The 15,413-nt window shown below is 34.2% G+C and overlaps 2 protein-coding genes across 3 annotated transcripts; one reads left to right on the plus strand and one right to left on the minus strand.

The window, feature by feature from the left end:
* Nucleotides 1-5,810: 5,810 nt before the first annotated feature.
* On the minus strand, nt 5,811-15,085 carry LOC106714986 (zinc finger protein 25). Of its 2 annotated transcripts, XM_014508159.2 has the most exons (10): nt 14,827-15,085; nt 14,436-14,527; nt 13,998-14,340; nt 13,459-13,687; nt 12,057-12,314; nt 11,669-11,816; nt 11,333-11,399; nt 11,101-11,244; nt 10,565-10,817; nt 5,811-6,082 (listed from the first exon to the last, which is right to left on the minus strand). In XM_014508159.2, exons 1-9 carry the CDS (start codon nt 14,962-14,964, stop codon nt 10,587-10,589), a joined length of 1,650 nt encoding a protein of 549 aa, XP_014363645.2. In that variant the 5' UTR covers nt 14,965-15,085; the 3' UTR covers nt 5,811-6,082; nt 10,565-10,586. The 2 variants fall into 2 exon arrangements, with proteins under 2 accessions (XP_014363645.2, XP_014363644.2); XM_014508158.2 differs by lacking the exon at nt 5,811-6,082 and having other exon boundaries at nt 10,329-10,817.
* LOC106714757 (prothoracicotropic hormone) lies at nt 6,095-8,406 on the plus strand. The gene is made up of 5 exons (XM_045678419.1): nt 6,095-6,523; nt 6,969-7,328; nt 7,555-7,590; nt 7,665-7,784; nt 8,203-8,406. The coding sequence occupies exons 1-5, from the start codon at nt 6,521-6,523 to the stop codon at nt 8,356-8,358; spliced, it is 675 nt and encodes a 224-aa protein (XP_045534375.1). The 5' UTR covers nt 6,095-6,520; the 3' UTR covers nt 8,359-8,406.
* Nucleotides 15,086-15,413: the final 328 nt, after the last annotated feature.

Consider the following 15,413-nt stretch of genomic DNA (forward strand, 5'->3'; position numbering starts at 1 on the left):
AGTTTGCTTATTTAATAGCGGTAGGCATGTTAAAAAAAGGCAGCTACGATGCGCGCAGTAGCATGCCGTCCTTGCTTCGAACGATAAGAAAATGTTATTTATAAAAATGACAAGTAATTCACGCCCGTTGGTACTTTTGCACCTACGCATACACATTAAACTGTGATGCATTTGTCAGTTTGGTGAAAATAAGAACGAAATAAAAGATACACTCACCATTCTTCCAGTGAAGTTCAGTTCGCAGCCGCGTCGGCGTGAAACATTCTTAAAAATGTATCTAGTCATTTTTCTATTTTTATATTACAAATATAAAAGGATCTTTTGAACACAAAATTGAAATTCCGTAGTACTTAAAGTCCTATTTCAAACATTTTTATGTGATACTAGCTTTTACCCGCGACTCCGTCAGCGCGAAATAAAAAATAGAAAACGGGGTAAAAATTATCCTATGTCCTTTTCCTGGTCCTAAGCTACCTACCCATCAATTTTCAGCTAAATCAGTTCGACCGATCTTGAGTTATAAATAGTGTAACTAACACGACTTTCTTTTATATATATAGATTATTTCAGCCTCCCCTTCGCTCGTGATGTTTCATGATGTTTTGCCTTTCGAGCCTAACGAGATTAATGAACGATCCCTAACATAGTAAAACCAAGTAAACTAAAACATGTTATTTCTGAAAACCTGAACAGTGTATAAGATTCTATCAATGAAAAAAAAAGTAAAAATAACAAATGTCATCTCAAATTTGTCAAAGATTAGTAATGTTATAAGCTACGATACGTGCTTACTTAATTTGAAGCTCAAACAATATATTTCAATATATTAAACTGTACTATACAACTTCGAGATGTAACGCCACGATAAGCCAATTGTGGATTATTGAGTTATTGTTTAGTTTTGACAGGACGTGCGACTTGCGTTTACAAAAATACAATTTGCTTAATTTAACATAATAACGTGGGAAAAATGTTTATAACATTTGATTATTCTGATAGCTTTTTTCCATTGGACCCATTTTCGTTATTTTATTGCATAATTATAAATATACGCATACATGCATCTAAATCTAAACTAATATAAAGAGGAACGATTTGCGTTTCTGACGACAAACTTTAGAAGTAGATAAGAAGGTCTAAACCTATTTTAAAAATTCTTTCACTACTAGAAAGTACATTATATCTGAGAAACATAGAAACGAAAAAAAATACAGTCTTAAATTCTTTGCCCCTCATTGTGAAGACTTGCGGGGTCGCTAGAATTAATGTAGTAGTGTGAACAGTTTAATAACAACAAAGATAAGCCGCTTGTTAAGACTATTTGTATGCATATTTGATAGAAGACATCATTATAGACGTAAACAAAATGTCTTAGCTCTTTTTCCACACCACCTTAGAGGTAAGAACCAAGGTGCGTTTTTTTTATAGAGGTATCCCCAGTAGGCCTAGTCCTCTCTTGAATGCATGCACATGTTCTAAAACTATGCGAATGTCCAATGAAAATCCATTTGACACTGTATATTTTTAATCACAAGTTGAGCTTATCTATTATGTTAAGTGCATGTGCAATTGAATTAAATTGCTTAGCAACAGTTATCAGGCGTTTATATATATAACTTTTGTAACTATATTTTTAGATTTCGGTACTTTCTTATTAGTTCTACATGAACATAAGAGCTCTGTTAGAGAGTAATGTATAACATAATGTGTAAAAGAAAATGCTGGAAACAGCGCAACTTTGTTCTAAAAAAACTACTTAAACGTGAATGCCGACGTCTCTTGTTCGAATTAAATTGTCTCCAACTGTTATTACCGTATAAAAGTTGAGTATAATTTTGTCGTGATGCTTGTCTTTATGTAAATACATTTAAATGTGCTCTCAGCAACCAATCAAAATTCGGATATTGTCATAGGATACGTCGAGATTATTAGGTAATGTGTCAAGAATTGTGTCACCCAGATACAAGAAGGCGGTGCGTTTGCACGTCGATTAAAATTAGGGTTGCTAAATTTGTCTCATTGTCTCCCAATTTAGCTTGTTATCAAACGTTTTATCAATCATATTTACATCAAATACTTATATGAAAATAAGTTTATAACACGTATTTAAACATTTTCTTGTCCTAGATATTTTGTCAAGATTTCGTTAATAGATAAATGATCAGAGAATATTTCTCTACCTTGTTAAAAATAATACAATTCGACACCAAATGCAAACTATAAATATGAATAATATATTACTACTATAATTGTTTGAGTACTTTGGTGTTTCATATTTTAATATAATTTGAAATATATAGTTTCGTAATACGTTATATCAATCATAGGCAGTATTATACAACATTATCGTAGTACATAACATATTTTCCTTGATAAAATTCTAATTTTAATTATAATATAATTTAAGTTAAAATAGTAGCAGCCCTGAAAAATTCGCAAGGTAACGTTGTAAGAGCAGCAAGCCGCAGACTCGGAGTCTGTGGCAGACGCCTACATGCCACTATGTTGAGCCAGTGCGGCTACTCACTAAATCTGTCTTTACATTCTTATCACTTGCGTAAAATGGCAACACTATATAAACACGAAGCTCAAGTAACCGCAAAATATATATAATAAACGCTTAATTTCAATAAAATTTGAGTAGTTTTTAAATAATGCATATTTTCTGTTTGCTATTATTATTAATATAGTGGTGATTGTTAATAATAGATGTCTATTAATAAACATACATAAAGACATTTTATTGATATTGGAATAGGTTATGTTTAAGATAAATCCGTCAGACTAATGAAATTCCTTGTTGTACATATATCATGTGATAATTTGTTTTATTCCTCTATCTAACATCGCTACTCTCATTAATCGTACTTCTTCGTCTTGCAAAAAGTTTGATCAAACATTTTTAATCAAAGTACCAAAAAGTTTGTGGTGGCGGCCACGCACCCTTCAAACTTTGAATAAATCTGCAGATCAATTGCCTAACATACTTCATACACATAAATATATTCTCATCCATAATATAATTCATACATACAACCATGTATTCTTGAATAAAACAAATGCACACAATATTTGGCGAATAAGTATGTTTGTTTTGCAAATTACGATAACGATTAACAATTAAAACAATAGTTATGAAGATGTATATGATGTAAATACAAGAATACATAGATATGGAACAAGTTCTTATAATAAACAAGCGACAGGCTGCAATATTATCTTATTTATTTAAGTCCTACCTATTCCTTTTATATGTTGCTGACATACAAAGTGAACTGCTCACTATCGTCTTTGATATGCTAAAATTATAAATAGTCAAATAGGTCACAACATGTTCGTGGGAATTCTCTGTTGCAAATATTTTTAATTTGGCATTAAGATCAAATTCACGGCCACTAGATTCGTTATTTATTCGTTGTTCATTTATATTAGGTACGTTTCTAGTAAAAATAATGAATTAGAGAATTTGCATAATCATTGACTGCACAATAAATATATGGTTATCTACCTAACATTGCTGTCTCATTTTTCAACAGTTAAACCTAGTATTTCCTTGCCAACAATAAATTTGTTTCCAACGCAAAAGTAACTAGTTTATGCAGTGCTTGTATCGATCCTATTAATTGTTCTATTCGCGCATCGCGTCGATGTTAAAATTGACGTTATCAGGAGCGGTCGAAGCCCCTTGGCTTTAGGCAGATCACATATTTGTATGAACTTAGATAGCCTCGTTTTCGCATAATAACCGATTCTTTGCGTTTTTTTATTTCAAACGAGCCTATGTTTAACATTCTTGACAATTTGCAGTCAAACAATATGCTAATGTAATTGTTAAATATTTGTGAATCGAACGATTTGAGGGTGAAAAAAACTTCAATATGTTAACTCCATTTAAATTTGTATTCATCGGACGTAAGCGGCGTTCGCGATAGAAATCTGGACATAGTCCCATAGACAATGATACGACGCTTTGAAGTAATCATTAGCTAATTAAAATTGGCGGTGCGTGATGCGATCACGGAGTACGTTACCCACTTATAAGCTGCACACGTGCCTGTCAATGAACTCTGGGGACCATAGCGAGCAACAGTCGCTCGCACGTGGTGCCGGCGAGCGGCGACCGGCCACCGGTGACCGCCTAGACATACTCCTACTCGCAAAACCTGGGTTCCCCTATCCGCGTCCGGATATCGCGGTTTTCTTTTCATCGTTATTAAATACATTTTTTGTCGAACATTAGTTACTAGAACACAGTAGGTAGTAGCGGGAACTGTTCACTAGTTAATCACTACATGATAAGTACATGTGTACCTAGGGGCATCGAACCTGGCTCTACATCTATCGCAGCCGGCAGGTTGCGAATGTTTGTTAAGAAACAGGTGCAGATACTAACGGGCAAATATGAGGACGTTGTCTGTGCGGGCCAAGAAGTCGTCTCGTTCGGTGTGCGTGACGAAGGTGCGCGCGGGCGCAGGCGCGTCGGCCTGCACGCCCGGCGGCGGCGGGCGGCGCTCGTAGCGCTCCATCAGGTCGGCGGGAACGCGCGGCAGCTCGCGCCCCGTAGTGTTGGGAGCCTGCGTGAAACCCAACTTGGCGAGCAGGCTCTCACGGATTACCCTCAGGCTGTGCTCGCGCGCGTTCTCGTAGGAACGGCAGGTGGCGCAGAGAAGCGGCTCCTTGGGGCAGGTGGGGTCTTGGGCGGTGGCGGCCGCCAGCCACGCGGCCAGCAGCAGCAGGCGCGCGGGCCTGGCCCGCGGCCCGCGCGACGCGCCCAGCGGACGCGTGGTGCGGCAGAGCGGGAGGCGGCGAGCGCGGCGAGCGATGTGCGGCCGCGGGCGGCGCGTGCGACACTGGCCGCGCGCCACTGCGCGACGCGCCCGGCCCGCTGCGCCAGCGCCGCGCCCGCCGCCCCGCCCTCAACCGCCCGCCACCCTCGCGCCCTGCGCCCTCACCCTCGCGCTAGGGCAACTGCCGCCCGCCCAACATTTACGCTGTTACCATATACACCGCAGCTTTACGACTGCTGGACCAATTTCTCTAAAGTTTGTTTTGATTATTAACTACTTTTACAACACTTATAAGCTCTAAATATGGAAAAAAATATGAATTACCAAAATAATATAATTTACTACCACTACAAATATAATATCAAACAATATCACACAAAAAAGCTAAGTTATTGTAATATATTGTTAAACTAGCTTTTACCCGCGACTCCGTCCGCGCGGAATAAAAAATAGAAAACGGGGTAAAAGTTATCCTATGTCCGTTTCCTGGTTCTAAGCTACCTGCCTACCAATTTTCAGTCAAATCGATTCAGCCGTTCTTGAGTTATAAATGGTGTAACTAACACGACTTTCTTTTATATATATAGATTAGAAATAGTTTATTGATAAATATTAATAAAATTATTTTAAACATAAATGCCTTATTTAGTTTTTACATTATACAAAAATTATAATAACATACTTTTTTTGGGGTGACAATGGAGATGACGGAAGAAAGATTGATTTGGAGGACGGAAACCTGGTGCACAGACCCTACGAAAGTGGGACAAGGTCAGGGAGATGATGATGAGTTTTTACATTATACTTTTGTAGTTTTTTCCTGAAAAGGTAAAATACAAAATGTATGTATTATATAAAGCTAAATATACAAGCAAAATTTATAGAATTTCATCTAATCTAATTGATGATAGTAAAAAAGCAAATAATTATTTATTTTCTGAAAAGTGTGAACTAAATTAAATAGAAAGAGAAGATAGTTTACAACAGATTTATTTATACACCACAGAGTTGTACAGTCGGCAGGCCAATTTGTTTTGTAAAGACTAAATATTTTGACGGAACACTAAAGAAAATATACTTATAGCTACGTGGGTTTCAACGGCCACGCTAGCTTCGCTTAATTTTAGTTTGCCTTGGAGAAAAATGCAACCGCTGTCGAAGCTAAAATAATTGCACATGTGTGTGTATTACAGACGATATCAAAATTAAAGTAAATTAATGATCGTTTGCTACTTGAGGTCCTCGCGGTAGACAACTTGCCCACATCAAATTTAGCTCTCGCTCCGCCACTGTAACTGAATGAAAAATACATGCATGACTGAAGTGTAGAGTAAAATAATATGATTTTGTAAACTTTGTAAAGTAATGGTAACTTCTTTGTAATAAAAATAATAATAACCAGTAATAAGACCATCCCAGAAAGATACAACAAATAATTATTATTGAATAAGATTATTTTCCGTTATATATATCAAGTTACGTTCGTACTCTAAGTATATACGGGGGTGGCTTCACAAAGCCTGTCACCTCCATTGTTAGTGTCTTCTCGCCTCTTTCTTACCAAAGGATCTTTAATTACCACCTTAGGAGTGTTTTCTTTCAGTTAATGGATCTATTCTCTGATATGTCAATCAATTTATCATATATAAGTCGAGGAAAACGATCTTCAAGACGTAGTATTAGTCTGAGGACAGTAGAGAACAGAACCAAAGAAGGATTTTCTAATAGTAATCATGGTAAGTTTGATTATATTTCTTATTTTATCATATACATTGGTCGGTTTTGTGTCGCTTTCTAATAAGAAATTGTAAAAAAAAAGTTATGTAATATTTTGCTTACGCATTTTCAAAACGTACGAAAGCAAATTAACAAACGTGTCGACGTCAGCTCATATGTCTCCGGGCTGTCTAGGGGGCTCCGATCCTATCTAAATTAGGGGTAACAAGACCATAGTCAACTGGGGAAGTACAGTATGGCCTAGGTTGGTTAGTCAATTAACAAACGTGTATTGCGTTGTTATTCCCTATACCGTGGGCTTCTACTGACGAAACATTTATATATAAAGATATCAAAAACAGAACAGATACAGAAAGTATATCAGGCTTAAATTATCCAGATGTGACTTTTTTATTATATCATAATTTGTCAAATTATTAATCAATATAAAATTTATATTTACAGGAAATAAGATGTTCAAGCGTAATCCGAATTTGCACAACTTTTCTACTGATTACTCAATTATTTATAATCATATCAGCGGTACAGAAAACTTCCGACATTACCGAATTCAAAGTGGAAAATCAAAGAACACATAGGAGACAGAATTTTAGAAAGAGAGCGATGGACGAAAGAATACCTGCCACGATCGATGAATCCGAAACTTATTCCGCTGATTACATTGACACTGAAACGAATCTGGAGGAACTACCATCACTGATGGTCGATTATGCGAATATGATCAGAAACGATATTATATTATTGGACAATTCCGTTGACACAAGGTCTCGGAAGCGCGGCAACTTAAAATTTAGAGGAGACGATGTAAGTACACTTACTGAGTTACTAACGAGATGAAAAGCATTATTATGATGGTAATGTGAACTGAAAGACTTTATTAGTTTCTTTTTTATTTACCTACTCTCTATTGTATTGAATATTGCCAATTACTACTAATGGCTTGCTATCAATAATAATAAACCCCGATTGAACAGCTATATTAGTTTCCACATTTTTAAGAACAATCAATATCTAAGATTATTTTTTTTAGCAAGTATCCTGCAGTTGTGAACGCCAACCAAACGATGTAAGTATGTTTATTCACGAATACATATTAAGCTTTAAGTACTTTTACATAAGGGTCATTTCTACATTTTACAGAACGAAAAAGAAACTACATTAATTGATTTAGGCGTGGAATATTTTCCGAGATACATCGAAAAGAAGTTTTGCGCCGACCTTTGCCCACCTTTGTACAGGTGTCAAGAGAGTGTATACAACGTATGTATTTATTTATGTACATTTGTAGATTGAAAAATAAATCTCGTGTTATTTACTTAAGCCATATTTACACCAAAACGCATTATCATTAAACGCAGGCTCATTTTTGACGCATGTGTAGACATAAAACGCCTTGCATAATGCGCTTAGTGTAAATAAAGACGAATATGAATTGCAGAAATTTAGTTACTACGACTTGACACTATAGCTTTTGTCTATGACTAGCTAGTTATGTTAGAGGCAATGGGATAGAGTCAGATAATTCACTCATCAGTCGAAAGACAGAAGTTTATTTCTATATATACAAATATATCTACACGTATTCTGGAAAGATGTCATGTCTCGAATCGGTCTGTCAATAGCCGAATCTTCTTATATCTTAAAATGAGTGTAACTGCCACTTTTTTAATTATTTCAGCTAACGATATTAAAGAAGAAAGGATTACCAGATAGGGAAGATGAAGTGGTGTTGCATTTAGACATGCCACGAGACCTCAAGAATCACTACGTCGCTATAAGGAAGCCTGTAACCATTGGATGTGTCTGTACAAGGGATTATATTGAGTACCACTGATTTATCCAAGAAAATTTAAATAGAAATGTTATATTGATACAGACAGCGTTAGAACCAATGTTATTAAATTAGATAATTCACTTTTAAAACTAGGATTACTTTTATTATAAATAAATAAGAAAATATAACCATGTAGTATTCCTTAAAAAATTGTTTTAATATATTTGTAAAAATTTGTTAAATTCTAAATTTCGAAAAAATATGTATCTAGGAGAAATGTAAAATAAAAACAATAATGAAATGTTTAAATCTATATTATTATTATTATATTACAATAAGTCATTTAAATTACAAAAATTGTCGGTCCCGTTTTCGCACGACACGGTTTGTTTCCAAACTTAAGTACCTTTAAGTCGCACAGTTGAGAAGTAATAACGCGGTCATAAGTCAATTTTGTAAAAAAAAAATACAGTCGAATTGATTACCTCCTTCTTTTTGAAGTCGGCTAAAAACAAAATAATTTCCTTGACTAAAAATCAAATTAGGTGCCAGCAGTGTAACCTGTTTCTTCAGGTTTCTCTTATTGGTGTAAAGTTGTATTGTGTATTACATATTATATACAAAATTATTGCTATCTCACTCATTCTATTTGGGAACAAAAAAGAACAGAGATCACGGCTATAAGAAATACTTCTCATGCACAATAACCACAGGAGGGCACAGTTAATCAAAAAGTTAACTTCGTTAACCGTTGATTCGTTAATCAAAAAGTTAACTTCGTTAACCGTTGTTTCGTTAATTAAAAAGTTGACTTCGTTAGTCGTTAAAGCGTTAAATTCTCGAAAATTAAAGTTAAAAACGCAAGTTCGTTAAAAGTAAGTAACCATAACAAAATTATACTGCTTTTGGGGCTGAGAGAAATAGGTAAAAAAAAAGGGGAAAAATTTTTTGACGATTTTTAATAAAAAACTTGTGAGCCGTCATGGGACGCCTGGCAGATGTGTAACATCGTGTGTGTACAAGTTATATGCATAAAATATAAAATATTATAGTTAAATGAATAAGAATAATGATAATAATGATGATAATGATAATATAATTATTATTATAATAAAACCAGCCACGTGGAGATAGATTTAATATAAAAGAAATAATAATAATAATAATAATAAATATTATTAAACTAAACACATAAAATATATACATGTATACCTTTGTATAGCGTTACGACCCGTCGCCACGGCAAGCGTCGCCACGCCAACAATTCGGTTTAAAAGTGATCCTATAGATGTTTCACATAAATATGCAGGAATTGCACACACTTTTGTAAATTGAATTTACATTTTCACAATTATTGTGGCGACACTTATTTCAGTATATTAATTTCACTATACATTCTCTAACACATTAATTCGTTCTTTTCACACTTGATTATTTTGATTGCAATTGAACCTGGAGTCAGTTAGTGGTATTCGTATCTCCCCCGTTCACGTCTTTCCCCCGGACGCTTTGATGCATCACACTTGCAAGCGAATTCCACATATATTCAACATCAACTCGTTCCTTCACTTTTCGACTCGCTGACAGTTGCCGAACATAGCTCAACTTACGAGCGTGGCGTGGCGCGTTATTTAAACAAAATGACAACACGTCTCCAAGATTCAAATGTAACGATTAACGGACTAAATTAACGGAAGTTAATAAAAGCGTTAACACTTTTTGAAGTTAACTTAAAAGTTAATCCGTTAAGCAAAATGTTAACTTTGTTAATTAACGATTAACGGATTAACGAGTTAATGCCCACCTTTGACAATAACATAATATTTTGATGACGTCACAGCATATTTGTATATTATAAATTGTACAACATAAATTCATCTTATCACTATTAAGAATACATTGCTAAAGATTCAATTCAAAATAGATTCTTAGCAATGGACATTGACATGATCAACAAAAACATTTTTCATATTTTTGAAACCACGCTTTTAAAATGTTTAGAATTTTTTATGCAAAGACTGTACTGTGAATTATGTTTAGTTATCTAACTATAAGATCCAAATAAAAAAAAATTGTTTCGTCAAAAAGAATTAAAATTTCAATTAGACAACAGTTCTTAGAACTTCATATTTGAAATATCAAAAGAGATGCGGCAACAAGCGTGTTAAAGTGACCTATTAATTTACGAAACAAAATAACATTTCTGTTTCTTCAACATACCAACATCAGAAAACTGAAGCGGACTTTCTTGTAATATAATACATACATGATGTGAGTTGATACATTGTTTAATACTCTGAGGTGTGGTGCACAGTCTCGTGCGCTGCGGGCGTGGGCACGTCACTGAGATGTGGCATGATGTGGGCAATGGCGGCGCGCGTCTCGTTCACCATGCCCATCTCACGTCGCAACACTTCCTCCGTCACTCTGTGTATCGACTTGAACTTGAAGTTCAGACCGTGCGCTTTCTGCACATGATTGTTCAAGTTCACTTTGTAACTGAATGCAACGTTGCACACCTGGAAAATTATCATTATTATGTCATTTTTCACTTTAGTCTTAATATTAAAAAGATAGGCAGAATTAAGGTGATAGTGGTCGGCAATCCTAAATTTATGTCATGGTATGAATCTTGGGTAAAAGTATCTCAATCCAGTCCTGTTACAAGCTGGATTAAATCAACAAATTAAAATTGTATAAAATATTTTTTTACTAGATTTAACCCGCGACGGCGTTCGCGAAAATAAAAAACATAAGAAACGGTATCACAAGTAGTAAAAAGAGAAGTGAGTGTATGCGTACCTCACATGTGTAGGGTCTCTCTCCTGTGTGCATCCGTTCATGGTTCTGAAGCTGATGCTTAGCATTGAATGACATGGAGCATTCGTTGCACTTGTACGGCTTGTACCCGGCGTGGATGCGCAAGTGACGGTTCAAGTCACAACGCTGAAATATTATTTATCACTGTAATGTAGTTTATATGACATTAAAATTCTCCAAGTGTTTGACTTGGATCTGGAAAAAATTAACTCACCGCTATAAACTTCTTCGTGCACAAATGACAAGAGAATGGTCTTTCGCCTTTGTGGATAAGGTTATGCCTGTAAAAAAAATAATAGATAATTAAAGTTATATTCAATTTTTTAATAATTTGTGGTCTTTCCTTATATACTCTTCATCATGTCAAAATAAGGAACGTAGTATTTTTTTTATAAAGCAGGCAAATAGATGTCACATGATATTATAAGCCAACATAAATATGATTGTAGCATTCATAAAATATATCTAAAGCATATTTGTAAGACACAAGAGCTAAGAAATGCAGAGGAAAGAATAGGAGAGGGTAGAGACTATACATTAAGGTTATTACCTGATTAATGATTTCTGTGTGTAGAAGCCAGCACCACAAATTTCACAAATATGATCTTTAATTCCAGAATGTTGTTTCATATGCAACATTAAATTACTCTTTTGTATAAACGATTTCGTACATTGATTGCAAGAAAATTTCTTCTTTTCTGAAAATAAACACTTTGGATATATAAAAAGAAAGCGCAAAATATTTTAATTACTTGATAATCTGTGAGTTTATGGTCCTTTCCCACTTAGTAAATATTTTTTTGACGAATTATTATATTCAACATCAAAATTATTACTTTAATTTTTATTCATTACCAAGCTAGTTATAAATTACAAATGGCAACACTACAAGTATACAGTTATACTACATGTAAAATACACATATAACATTCTCTTACCATCGTGAGTTGCTAAATGATTTCCCAGTGTATATGTAAGTATACCACAAACAGGGCACACAAGTTTTTCTCTTTTCTTTGCTTCAGGTCTCTGAGATCTGACCACCCTTAAAGTCTTGTCTCTACGAACCATTCTATTTCCATCACTACTTCCTGAATTTCTCGATTTGTAATTTGGATGAACTTTAAGTACTGTTGCATCTTTGGGTCGCTTTAGTAATATTGGTGGACCTCTGGTGCCATTTTTCATTATTGGATCTGTATAATTTTTAATTTCACTTGACTGAATATAATTAGGTATAATTTATAATAAGGCTAGAAGATTTTAATATACTTGTGCATAAGTCATTTTAAAGAAAACAACAAAAGGCACCATCATATGTTGAAATAAAATTAAATATCTAATATATAAAATTCTCGTGTCACAGTTTTCGTCACCGTACTCGTCCGAAACGGCTTGACCGATTCTCATGAAATTTTGTGAGCATATTCAGTAGGTCTGAGAATCGGCCAACATCTATTTTTCATTTTTTTTTAACTGCGCGCGGACGGAGTCGCGGGCGACAGCTAGTAATATATAAAATGGAGAAATATACATCAAAATGGTAGGAAGATACCAATTACTAAGGCTGGATAGCTTTAGTGTATCTATCTTATATATACAGTGAAACTTGGTTAAGTGGGACCTGGATAAGTGAGAAACCTCCATAACTGGAACTCATGCTGAGGTCCCAACACTTTGGCACTGAATTACCTCTGTTAGTGGGACGAGGTAAACCTCTATATCTGGGATTTGTTCTTTCGATTTATCATCATAGTTACCTCTATAACTGAGACAGCGAGTAAATTTTATATGCATAAACCTCTGTAACTGAGATAACATTGTTTGTTTACTCATTCTTATTCTACCCACAAATTCCACACGTAATTCCAAGTACGTAAGTACAAATTTTGAGCTTCAATTACCTTCAGTTTTAGTTTCGCTTTACTATCATACAGATGTTTATTTGAAAAATGTCAAAACGAAAGCTACAATCGTTATTATTACGTGAAAAACTGAAGTTAATATCCGTTTATGAAAGTGGGAAGACACGCGAAGAAGTTTGTGCCGAATTTAATTTGCCAAAATCTACTCTTTGTAGAATAATTCAGAGTAAACATAAAATTGAATCACAATGTTCTGAAGGACAAGGAAAACTAAAACGTGTACGTAAATGTAACCGACTGTAAATGAGACATATATTTATTTATACCTGTATATCTGAGACACTGGGTAAGTGGAATACCTCTATTAGTGAAACGACATTGCAGGTCCCTTGATGTCTCACTTAACCAGGTTTCACTGTATATATATATCTTTAAAATTGTAAAAGCAACATTCTCAGAAATAAAATTTACTTACAACAGGTAATTGTTGTGGATCTTGTTTTGCCATCTTCACTTTTACCTCCATTTTCTTCCAGTTCCTCTAGTGTCTTTAATACTTTAACTTTCCTTACTACAGCTTTCTTACCTTTAAAAACTTTAATATCACATAGTTTTGGTTTTTTGAATTTATTTTTCTTACTTGTTGGTGGAACATAATCATCATCATCATCATCATTATATATATCATCTGGTACATATTCAACCTGTAATATTATAGCATTAAGATTTACAAGTGCAACTAAACAATACAAAATACTATCAAAATGGTTCACATTTTTATATCACAACTGCTCTGCCTTGCAATAAATATTATATGAGATTGGAGGAGAGCTTTTCAATGCTAAAATAATATACCAAAAGTCACAGAAGTTTAACAGATACAAAATAAAATATTTATAAACACCACACTTTCAACATCTTTGTTCAGCTACAGCTAGGCTTGTTACTACGCTTGTTACCAAATAATATGAAGTTTTTAAGTTAGTGATATAGAATAAAAATTCATATACTTACATCATCATCATCATCAGTATCAACCTCAGCTTTAAAATTGTCATTGGTAGTTTTTGTCCAACTGATATCAACTTTATCATTATCATTGGTTTCTCCTTTTGTTTCTTCCAATTCATGGTCAACTTTTCTTATCACAGTATTTGCTATAACAATATCCTTACCATCAATTGTTTCCACCGTCTTAGGTGGATCAACATTGATTTCCATTTCCCATACAGGTTCCGATTTAACTGACAGAGGACCAATTTCACTTTTGATGTCTTTAAAAGAATCAAATGCAATCTTTTTGGTCGGCACATTTTGAATGGCTTTAGCTAATATGGTTCGCAGTTTTCTATCAGTTCTGCAAAATTAATATTTAATCTGTACATTTCTAAATTCTGTGTGACATTCTAAATTTGTGAAATTTTATAAGGTAAATAATGTTTATAATGATACCTCTCTGCTACTGTTTTTAACAGGTATGCTTTCTCCAATGAAGTACAACACTTGTGACAAATCTTTTCAGGTAAACCATCATTTGATAGCACCTAAAACCAAACAGTAAAAGGATTATCAGGCACAATTAGATTGGTATGAACATAGAATTTTTTTTTTTTTAATTCATAATGTGGTTACTATTAGTGTTAGTATAGTTGCAATATTTATAACCTACATACTAATACTAAACACTTATGTTGTTACTAGATTCTAACTAAAACTATCTATTGCTTTGTCGCTTGATAAAAAAAAGTTTGTATTAAATGAATTTTAAGAATTGTTTGACATTTATTTTTGCGGCTTAAGCAAATGAAAAAACTTTAAAGTTCAATTTTACTTTGATATTTACCTTTACATCGGCAATTGCCGTAAGCATTTCGGCATAGTTTCCAGACAATTTATATCTGAATAAAGGACACAAGGGTTTTTTACTCGATAAACATACACGACAAGAACTTAAGTTTATTGACTTTCTTGAATCATACATATTTGTAAACTAAAGGGATGATCAAAAATCCGTAATAACTATCAACACGATTGCCGATTATCAGAGAAGACCTCAGTTATTTCAACAAAATTGAACGAAATAGGTATGGCTGACAATTCAACTCGCTTGGTACGACATCGACATTTTCCTCCCTATTTCAAGCAGAGCACAGCAAATAGTGCAGATTGTCGATGGTTTTTTTATTCGAAATCAGACACGCAGTCACTATCTGTCACATCACATCAAAGTATTAATTTATGAGAATTATGTTAAGAGCTAAACGTGATTATAATACTATTTTTATCACCCAGATAATTTTGAGGAACTATAAATGAATTATTTAATTCCAGGAAGTCGCCAACATTTTATTTTTCAAATGCTAGAAATACGACTGTATCTTCAACTTACTCTTTGGCAAAAACTCTTTGAATTAAAACCAACAACAACAC

The sequence above is a fragment of the Papilio machaon genome, chromosome 6 (genome assembly GCF_912999745.1).
Source record: "Papilio machaon chromosome 6, ilPapMach1.1, whole genome shotgun sequence".
NCBI lineage: Eukaryota > Metazoa > Arthropoda > Insecta > Lepidoptera > Papilionidae > Papilio > Papilio machaon.